The sequence below is a fragment of the Numida meleagris genome, chromosome 14 (genome assembly GCF_002078875.1).
Source record: "Numida meleagris isolate 19003 breed g44 Domestic line chromosome 14, NumMel1.0, whole genome shotgun sequence".
Classification (NCBI taxonomy): domain Eukaryota; kingdom Metazoa; phylum Chordata; class Aves; order Galliformes; family Numididae; genus Numida; species Numida meleagris.
In genome coordinates, this window is record NC_034422.1 from 12645755 (window position 1) to 12656386 (window position 10632).

At 55.2% G+C, this 10632-nt stretch overlaps 1 protein-coding gene across 2 annotated transcripts in view; it reads left to right on the top strand.

The window, feature by feature from the left end:
- TBX3 (T-box 3) overlaps nt 1-10626 on the top strand; it is a 15429-nt gene extending 4803 nt beyond the window's left edge. The window contains exons 2-8 of one of the 2 annotated variants that reach the window (XM_021412537.1): nt 783-1227; nt 2928-3195; nt 4339-4485; nt 6282-6358; nt 7651-7808; nt 9003-9706; nt 10096-10545. In XM_021412537.1, the coding sequence (XP_021268212.1) occupies nt 833-1227; nt 2928-3195; nt 4339-4485; nt 6282-6358; nt 7651-7808; nt 9003-9706; nt 10096-10545 (2199 nt within the window). In that variant the 5' untranslated portion in view covers nt 783-832. Of the gene's footprint in view, nt 1-782; nt 1228-2927; nt 3196-4338; nt 4486-6281; nt 6359-7650; nt 7809-9002; nt 9707-10095 lie in introns of those variants that run through there. The other variant, XM_021412538.1, reaches the window with a different exon arrangement.

Genomic DNA, 10632 nt, shown 5'->3' on the forward strand with positions numbered 1-10632 from the left:
GAAAGAGAAAGAGAAGGGGAAGGGAAAAAAAAAAAGGAGGAGGGTGAAAGAAAGAAGAGATCCTGATGGAAATCAGGGCACTCTGACCAGCTCCTGCTCGGAGCGGGGGAAGGCGAGGCGGAAACGAGATTTCCCTACAAGTTTTGCTGCTGCCGCTGCCTGAAGGTTGCTGAGGAGCCTTGCCGGCTCGGCGAGGGGGGGGGGTGGGTTTATTCGCTTCTCTCTGCTTTCCCTCCCTCCCCAGCCTCTGCTCTGCAGCCTGCCCGTACGGAGGAAAGGTGGAGGGGTGGGGGGGAGGGGGGGGGCACAGCCAACCGCCCAAAAAGCGAGCCCGGCTTCCAGCCGCCACCCTCCGCGACGGAAGAAGAGAAGGGGGACTGAGAGCACGAGAAAAAAGAAGAAGAGGAAAAAAAAGGATCTCGGCTTGTCCAGCTCTTCCGCGGCAACGGGAGCAAGCAGCGAACCCGGTGGATTTTTTTCTCCCCTTCTTCGGCATTGCTTTTCAAGCGCAAGGACTTCCACTCGGGAAAAAAAAAACCGCAGAGACAGAACAACAACACAAAAAGCAAGACGAATAATGAACAATCCTGTTACCCCGCTGTCCCGAGGGCCGAGGATGTGCCCCGGTTCGGGAAGTTGTAGGCTGTAGAAGTTCTGCCTCTCCCCCATGTACTGTGCTGTCTAGAGCTTGTTTCCCCCCACCTTATTTTTTTTTTCTTTTTGGTGCTTTCTCGTTGTTATTGTTATTATCTTAATTTTTCTTCTTCATGATGTGCTGTTAGAAACCACTCCAGGACTACTCCAGCAGTAGGAAGACCGAGGAGTGGAGTGGATGAATATACCGATGAGAGATCCAGTGATCCCTGGGACAAGCATGGCTTATCATCCTTTTTTACCTCACCGGGCACCGGACTTTGCCATGAGCGCCGTGCTGGGACATCAGCCCCCCTTCTTCCCGGCCCTGGCTTTGCCCCCCAATGGGGCGGCCGCCCTCTCCCTCCCCGGGGCCCTGGCTAAGCCCATTATGGATCAGCTAGTGGGGGCTGCAGAGACTGCTATCCCCTTTTCTTCCCTGGGCCATCAGGCAGCAGCCCATCTGAGGCCTTTAAAAACTCTGGAGCCAGAAGAAGAAGTGGAAGACGACCCAAAAGTGCACCTGGAAGCCAAAGAGCTTTGGGAACAATTCCATAAAAGAGGCACGGAGATGGTGATCACCAAATCGGGAAGGTAGGTCTCGGGCAGGGGTCGTGCTTGAATTTTCGGGCTTCCTCCCTCTCCTCGGTCTCTACACCCGGCAGCCTGCTCCGGAGCAAGGCTTTCTCCGGCACTGCCTCCATCGAGCTTATTTCATCTGGAATTAGGAAAAGTGCGAGGCAGCTGCAAAGCCCTGCTGCGGGCAGCGCACTCCGGGGAAAGGCTCAACTATTGAACCACGAACCGGCCACTCTCGGTGCGTGCACAGGGGGCGAGAGGGGCTCTTCATGGTTCAGCAGCTTAATACTTTCTGGGAGCAGAAAGAAAATAATTTGGGGCTGGAAAAGGCGCCGGCCTGATTGCAGCCTTGCTGCACGCGGTTTTTCTTCTTTCACGGAGAGAAGGGGAAATGTAGCAAAAAATATCTGTAGCGACGTATCTCTGCTGGTGAAGTGGTAGCTGCAGGAGGGCAGGGAGATTCTGTTTATCAGCTGCCTCGCTTGTGCCCGTGTCTCTGCGTGATGCAGGCATGCATTTCTGCTGACTAATTATATCTGGAAATGCACAAAAAGCGGCGAAAAGCACTCGCACTGCTGCAAGGAAGAGTTTGCAGCTCCTGCAGGAGCGCGCTGCGTGTCCATGTATTTATATAACCTTCACGTGTGAATGAATGAACGCACACGGCGCGTATCACGCTCTGCATTTCGGCATTTTATAGGTTTGCACATCTGAAATCCCTCTCTATATTCTCTCCTAATTGACGTCCGTGCTCTTTTACAACTCTACCTGCGGATGTGATGACATGCAGCGAGCGAACCCTTCGCGCTCGGCCGTGTTTCTAACGCACGCCCTGGGGAAGGCAGCAAACAATCGGCGCGCCGTCTGCCGGGAGAGCGGCCGGGGGAGAAACCGCTCCCGAGAGCCGCCTCGGGTCGCTCTGCTGCGGCTTCAGCCCTCGCACCGCGCCGGTTGCAGGCTGCGGGCTTAGGGAAAGAAAGCCCCGAGAGCAGCAGGGGGAAAAAAAAAAACAAACTCCCCAGCTCGCTTTCCTGCCTTTCCCAAGTTTTCTCTCTTAATTGTGGTCGAAAGTTTTGCGCGAAAGCCTCGGCGAGTGTTAGGCGCTCTTACGTGTTGCAAAGTCATGTGTTTCCTTTTAAGTTGGGCTTGCCGAATGCCAACCGCTCGATATAATAAACAGCAAATTTGTGGTATCCTGTTGCAGTTTGGAGCCGGACTTAGGAGCGGAGGGGAGCGCGGTTCGCAGGGAGCCCTCTGCACAGACGTGTGAGCAGCCGCTGGGACCTTACAGCTCTCACCGTGGTCTCCTCTCCTCTTTGGTTAATTAAAAAAGCCCCCCCTCTGCTCTCTAACGACGGCGCGGGACGTAGAAGGGAGGAATATTTTTAATTGGGGCGCGATCTGCTTCTATTCCTTTGTTTAACGAAGGAAAGAAGTATACAAATAATGAGAGATCTGAGAGAACTGAATGAGGCTTTGCTGTTTAGGAAGGGAGAGGTGGGTGCCTGCCAGGGGCACGTTCCGTGTCCCACCCGAGGGACGGCTTTCTCCTGCAACTTGGGAGCATTGGAAAAATCTGTGGGCGGGGGCAGTTTTCTGCTTCTGAGGGACTGAGGGCTACCAAGCTCTAAGAGCTCACTCCAAAGCTGTGATTGTTACTGTTTTTTTTTTTCTTTCGTTTCTTCTTTTCTTTATTTCCCCTTCTCTGCCCGTAGGAGAATGTTTCCTCCATTTAAAGTGAGATGCACTGGACTGGATAAAAAGGCCAAGTACATTTTATTGATGGATATTGTGGCGGCTGACGACTGTAGGTACAAATTCCATAATTCCCGGTGGATGGTAGCCGGCAAAGCTGACCCTGAAATGCCAAAGAGAATGTACATCCACCCGGACAGCCCGGCCACCGGAGAACAATGGATGTCCAAAGTCGTCACCTTTCACAAGCTGAAGCTCACTAACAACATCTCCGACAAGCACGGATTTGTGAGTCCTTTTCCCCTCTCCCCAAGCCGTGTTCCCCCGCAGTGCCCGGCCGAGAGCTTTCCCAGGCACTGCAATTCAGGCACCACACGTGTGGGAAATGGGGAATAAACAGCCCCATTTTCCACGCAGCCGGCTGGCGTGCGTGTGTCCGGTTAGAATGTTCCTTTCTTTTTCTGCTGCTGAGGTCAGGATTAAACAAGCGAGTTTATTCTGCGAGCTTTCCAAACACCCAATCCGTGCCGTTCAGAATTAACTTTCGAGATATATTTCCAACATAGTGCAACTCGATATATCTCGGAGCTGCATTGGCTTGATATAGATGTGTAATATATTTTTAATAGAGACGATCACACTTTTTAAGCATAGGAAAATGATATGCATATGTGTATAAAGGGCTTAAAGGCCTAAGTATGCAAACATTTAAATATATATTAATCTGGATAACGTAAAGTAAGCCAGGGTGAAAATAAACAGGACCAAAAGCAAAGGTCAAGTTGCCCATTCATGTCTATCCACTCCTTTACATTTACTGGGCGTGCAGAGATAAAAAGCTCCCCCTGCGAGTGAAATCAAACAAACTGCTGATAAGTGCCCGCCGCTCCTCGCCGTTTCTTTCCATTCCTGGGAAAGTCTGGAGCCGGGGCTGCGGTGGTGGCCGCGGTCGGGGGATCTCTAATGCGCTGAAGATTGCATTCGCTGCCCGTGATTCGATTAGACGATCCGCTCTTGCCTCTCGCAGAAGGCCTTAAGTGGATTGAGGCGAGCAATTAGACCTGACCAAGGCGCTCGTGGTGGCGTTGCTATTGTAGCTGCTGTCTCTGTTTTATTTTTATTTTCTTTTTGTTCGCCTTGAAATCTAAAGCCAATGCGTCCGAAGCCCAAATAACCTCCGCAGCACCCCCCCCCCCCCCCCCCCCCCCCCCCGCGGGAAATCTCCTCTGGCGTCCAGCGGGAGAGCCTCAGCGCGGTGAGCCGGAGCTGTCAGCGCTTTGTGCTGGATGCTGCGCGGCGTGTGCGTGTGTTTGCGGTGCGCTCGGGGCACGCAAATGAGGAGAAAGCTCAGGGCAGCGCGGGTGGGTGCTGCTGGCTCTCACCCTGTTCTTTTCCCCCCCACCCCACCCCCCCGGCCGCTCCCCACCGCAGACCATTTTAAACTCCATGCACAAGTACCAGCCCCGCTTCCACATCGTCCGAGCAAACGATATTCTCAAGCTTCCCTACAGCACGTTCCGGACCTACGTGTTCCCAGAGACTGAATTCATCGCAGTGACCGCATACCAGAATGATAAGGTAAGGAGATTAAGAAAGGATTTGTTTTACGTGTTTTGGCTTTTCAGAGAGCTTTTACTCTGCATTGTTCCCTTAAAAATCACAAAGCCCATCCCGCTCTCCTCTACCCCCGCTTGTTTCCCCCAAATCCTCCCGCTCCGACTTTGGGACCGCGCTGGGGGAGGGCGTCGGGAACTCTCCCGCAGCCGACCCTGGGCAGGGCAATTAAAAGAAGGGCTGTGTGTGTGTGAGGGGGGGAGTACTTAGGATATACACATATTTTTTTGCTCTCCGGCGTGGGGAAAGGGGTCTGGATGGGGTGAGGATCGCTGCTTTCAGTGTGGATTTAATCTAAGACGCATCAGAAAAAGAATCTGATCCGTGTGTCGAAAGACAGAGGGGGGAGAGCAGTGTGGCTGGAGATTTTGTAATTCTTCCTGGCCTTTGTGCTGTTTTAGCTCCTTTAACAGCAATTGGCAATAAGGCTGGAGCGCACGTCTGGTTCCTATTATTATTATATTATGATATTTTTTTTCATCCTGCAGTGTTTTATTATTTTTTGTGGTGCAGAAATATGCTCTGATCAGAGAGGAGTATCTCGCTCAGATTTAGCTGGAAGGTCTCACAGAGCCGGGGCGAGAAAGTTTGCAGCGCTGCAGACGCTGCCTTCCCATTTCTGCCGCTTTATTGTTGCTCGCAACCAAGGTGGTATATTTGGGAGCCTGGCAAAAGGCAAATTTACGATAATTAAGTCAAGTGGAAGGAAGTGAAAGAGCCAAGAAGGGGCTCTTATTTTTCTGTCTATAAATTGGTGCTTGGTGCTTGTGTGCCTGAAGAGCAGAGCTGCGCTGACCCCGCTCGCTCCGTCCCTCTGTCCGCTGCCATCCCCCACGGCCCAGAGCCAGGCACAAGGAGGGGCTGCACCCTTCCTTTTCCAAAATTCCCTCTCTGGCAGTGCTTGGCACGCATTGCTCTCACTTTGCTTGCCCGTTTGCGAGGAAACGGAAGGCGAACGCGTGCAGAGCAGACGTTGCTTTGGGAGTTATGCACGGGGCTGTCCTGCCCAGCCCACAGCTGAAGCATGGGAGCAGTGTCTCCAGCCGAGTGCTCTGATATCGTGGCAGGGGGAACAGGGAGGAGGGAGTCAGGAGCGTGGCCCAGATCCCATAGCTGGGGGTCTCACCTATTCTGGCGAGGGTTTTCCCTGTTCCCTCCTGCCCGTGTACGCGGGAGGATTTGGAGAGGGGAACCTGGGAGCTGGTGCTGCTCAGTGTCCAAAGCTGTTTGCTCACTGGGTCCCACTTTCCTCCCAAACTGGAAATTGTAGAGCTAGCCTGGATCCCATAGGATCCCCCAAACGACCCCTGAAATCCCTACCACCCCATCCCCGCCCCGAATCAGCCCGCTCCTGGCACCCCCAGCACCCCAACACACGCACACGCGCGGGACATAATGCGATTATACGAAGTATTTTATTATAGCGAGGGGGTGGGTATGATTCCTTTGCGGTTTAATTATGGCATTTAAAGAGTTTAAGCGCAGGCATAACTCGCATGGATCGCGTTGCACGGCTAAATGAATTCCGATGTGGTGGCGGAGACATGGAGCTCTTTCATTGCCACCACGACCCGCCTCACCGGCTGGCCCCAAAATGCGAGCATTCACCCCAAAATCCTGCCCCATGCACCGTGTGCTGCTGCCTGGGCTGTGGGAAGTGGGGAGGAGGAGGACATGTCGGTCGTCCTTTTACCAAATCTCCTTCTTTCTGCCCCAACCCCGCTTTGGTTTGGTTTTCTTTTTTTCTTCTCTCCCTGTAGATCACTCAATTAAAAATCGACAACAACCCCTTTGCCAAAGGTTTTCGGGACACCGGGAATGGAAGGAGGGAAAAAAGGTGAGTTTGGAAACACTACATATGGGCACCTCATTTGGATTTCGTGCGCAAGGCTCAGAACATGACCAGAGGTCAAAATCACCTCGCATTTCCTCCAAACCACACTTCCCCCCGACAAAATTAATAAGGATCTCGTCGTTAATAACGCAAAACCGATTGCACGTGAGCTCCTCCGTGCTTTCTGCGTTTACTTTTTGCATCGCACAGGAAGGCCGGCGAAAGCAATGGCTGCAGATGAAGGAGATGGTGAATGCTACCGAAGGAATGAGTTTTCCTTAACGTTTTGGCAGGAATATTGCACCCCCACAGATTGTGGCTGGGACTGGAAGCGGGGAGAAGTGAGGGCAGCGCTGCTCTGATCTCCCCCAGCATTTTCCCGCAGACTCTCCTGAAAAGCGTAGAGGAGAAACATAAAAACAAACTGCTCTGACAGCGGTGTCCCGAGAATATGGGAATAACACCCATAGATTAGTTTTAATGGGACACGACATTTTTTTATTTTTTAAAATATTGGCCGAAAGAGAGAAGGGGATTTTCTTTATTTTTTTTTTCCCTAGGTGGGGAATAAGTCTTTGCTTTGTTTTGTTACAGGAGACAGGATATTTTAGCCATTTGCACTCAGTTCTAGATAATGAATAAATATGTCTGTTCCTTTTCTTTCTTAAAAAAAAAAAAAAAAAAAAAAAAAAGAGGGGGAGGGAGGATGTAATGTTAAACAAGAGGCCTTTCTCCGTGCCCAGAACTGAACCCAGCATACCACACACGCACACACGCCAGCTCCTCTTGTCCGTCAGTGTGAAAATAAAGCCAATGCTGGAGCCACAGGACGGAAATGATTTCTAATTTCTCTCTAAATATAAATAGATTTTACTCCGGGTTAATTGTTGGTGAAAAGATTACATAAAGTGCCTAACAAAATAACCACTTCCTAGCAATCTTAGCAACCATTAAGATGGCTCATATCTCTGGAACATCCTCGCGTTTTAAAAGCTAATCTCCAGGGAACAGTTCCCTCTGCCACCCCCCTCCACCCCCCCTAGTCTTTAATATCTGCCGTACTCGGGATCACTGCTAACAGCTTCCAAGAAATCTCCTCTCATTAGCAGCCAAGCTCTTGGCTCTGCCTGCGAGCAGCACGTTTCCCCAAGCCCCTGGCCCCAGTCCCCCCACACACCCACGTATGGCTTCCCTAAGGGATATGGGGTCCCCTAGAGGGGATCCCTATGGGGTGTTGGGGGCCTGGGGGGGGGCAGCAGGGTGTTGCTCCTCCAGCAGCTCCGTGTGCCTGGCAGGAAGCAGCTGACCCTGCAGTCCATGCGGGTGTACGACGAGAGGCAGAAGAAAGAAAACCCCACTTCGGATGAATCGTCCAACGAGCAGACAGCCTTCAAGTGCTTCGCACAGTCCTCCTGCCCTGCTGTGCCCACCGTCGGCACCTCCAGCCTCAAAGGTGAGCGCTGAGCCCCGGCCCCGTGGGAACAGCGGGGACAACCAAGTCCTGCTTGGGGGCATGGACCTCGGCATGCATCACTGAGCTCTGACCCCAGCCCTCCTCCTGCCTCCCCTCAGCTTTCTCTTTCCTCTCCTTTCTCTCTTCTCCCTTTCCTTCCTCTTCTCCCACTCCTTTCTCCCACTCATGTTTTTTTCTTTTGCTTCGTCTTTCCCAGTCTCCTTCTTTTCCTCTTCCTTCCCTCTTCCCCTCTTTCCTTATTTCTCTCTTCTCTTTGCACTTTCTTCCCTTTCCCTCTTCCCCTCTCCCCTGTCCTTCTCCCTCTTTCCCTGCTCCTCCCTCTCTCCTGGCCCCTCTCCTGCTCCTTCCTCCCCTCCACGCTTCAGAAAGGAGCCAGCTCCGAGTCAAGGGAGCAAAGACAGACCACGGGGCAAAAGTTCAAAACTGGAGTCACTCCATTAATATTCTTCCCTGAATCTGTTATTAGAGGAAGGATCTTTCCCCTGGATACAGTCCCGAACTTTGTTATAGAAAAGTCCCCCTTGCTTTCTCTCCATGCGGGGTTGGAAGCTGTCTGCAGCTCTTTCACATGTATTAATCCATCCAGGGGTGGGGGGGGGGGAGCGCAGAGGGAGGAGGAAACAACCTCTTTTTTGTTGTTGCTTTACTCGTTTGTTTAAAGTCCTGCCGAGCCGAGGGGAGGGGAGCTGGGAGGGGACCCGAAAAGCAAACCAGATCTTCGCACCTGGGGCGCTGAAATTAGGAGATGAAGTGCAGAGGAATCCGGCGAAGAGTTTTGGGGAGGAGGAGAAGGGGGGTCCTCAGCGTGACGGAGGCCGAGGAGGGGGAAGGCTACAACTTTCGACCGTCGAAAGGGCTCCAAAGTTTGGAAAAGTTGATAGGAGACAAACCCCGACGGGGCGGGCGGGGGCTGCTGCCCCTGTGGGGAGCGGTGCCGCAGGCCTCGGGTCCCTGCTCTGAGCGGGGTCGGTGCGCTAAGACCAGCGCTCGCTTCCTTCTGGGAGCCGAGGGGGTGAGCGGGGGGGTGGACATATTTATCTCCTAGGAAGTGATTCCCAGCCTTTCCATTGGAATTGCCGGTCAGCCAGGGAGTGTCCGCGCCCTCCCGAAGCCCGGCGGGGGTTAGGGACGCGCCGTGCCGGCTCCCAGCCCCGGGCCGTCTTTGTCTTGCAGATCTCTGTCCCAGCGAGGGTGACAGCGATGCCGACAGCAAAGACGACCCTTTGCTAGAAGCCAGCGAGTCGGGCAAAATCAGCACGACCACGGCCACCACCCCCGCGCCAGCCAGCTCCGGGGCGGCCGCGAGTGACGACCCCCGGGACAAGGGGGGCAGCCCCTCCAAAAGCCACTTCTTCCCCAGCGACTCGGCGACTAGCCGGAGCCGGGAGAGGACGGAAAAAGCCCCCCCGGACTCCCGGCACAGCCCGGCCACCATCTCCTCCAGCAGCCGCGGGGGAGGTTTGAGCGGCGAGGAACTGAAAAGTCCCCTCCGGGACGGCCCTAAAGTAGACGAGAACCGGCTGCTGGGCAAAGAGCCCTTCGCCCCCCTCACGGTCCAGACCGACAGCACGGCGCACCTGAGCCAGGGACATTTGCAGAACCTGGGGTTCCCCCCCGCCCTGGCCGGCCAGCAGTTCTTCAACCCACTGGGGAACGGGCACCCGCTGCTGCTGCACCCCGGGCAGTTCGCTATGGGGGGGGCTTTCTCCGGCATGGCCGCGGGCATGGGCCCGCTGCTCGCCACCGTGTCGGGGGCTTCAGCCGGCGGCTCGGGACTGGACAGCACGGTGATGGCCACGGCGGCGGCCCAGGGACTCTCGGGAGCATCCACGGCCGCTCTGCCCTTCCACCTGCAGCAGCACGTCCTGGCCTCTCAGGTACGTCCCGACGGCACCGAATGGGCAGGTTCCGACCGCCGCAGGTTCCCCAGTGCCCCTCCGAAGCAAGCAGGGAGTAGCAGGGCACCTCCCCTCGCTGCATAAGGAGTTGGGTCGGGGGGAGGGGGCGGCGGAAAGTGAGCCTTTAGGGAAGACTCGCCGGTGAGGAGTGGCCCAGCTGGAGCCTCTCCAGCTCCTTGTACCCCACTCGGGGCTCAGTGCTTCCCTGGGCAGTGCCAGTGAGGGGCGAGACTGAGCCTTCAAGGGTCCGAGTGTCCGGAGTTAGGGACATGCCCAGCTTCATAGCTCGTGTTGTAGGGGGGAGTAGGGGGGCAGAAAGCGGGCACGTGCTGCTAACACTTTTTTTCTCCCTCCTCACCCTCCCGCAGGGCCTGGCCATGTCTCCCTTCGGCAGCCTCTTCCCCTACCCCTACACCTACATGGCGGCGGCGGCGGCGGCCTCCAGTGCGGCCTCCAGTTCGGTGCACCGGCATCCCTTCCTCAACGCCGTGCGGCCCCGGCTCCGCTACAGCCCCTACCCGCTGCCCGTGCCCCTGCCCGACGGCAGCAGCCTCCTCACCACCGCGCTGCCCGGGGCCCTGGCCGCAACCTCCGGGGAGACCAAAGGCAGCGCTCTGGCCTCCAGCCCCGGCGCCGCGCCCTTGGACTCCGCCTCGGACCTCACCAGCCGCTCGTCCACGCTCTCCTCCGGCTCCGTGTCCCTGTCCCCAAAGCTGGGAGCCGACAAGGAGGCGGCCACCAGCGAACTGCAGAACATCCAGCGCCTGGTCAGCGGCCTCGACCCCAAGCAGGACAGATCCCGCAGCGGCTCCCCGTAGCCGCCAGCTCATTTCAAACCAGTCTCGCAATGCACTTTGTTTGAAAGAAACCACATCCTCCATCCCGCGAAGCCTTTCAGCCCCCCC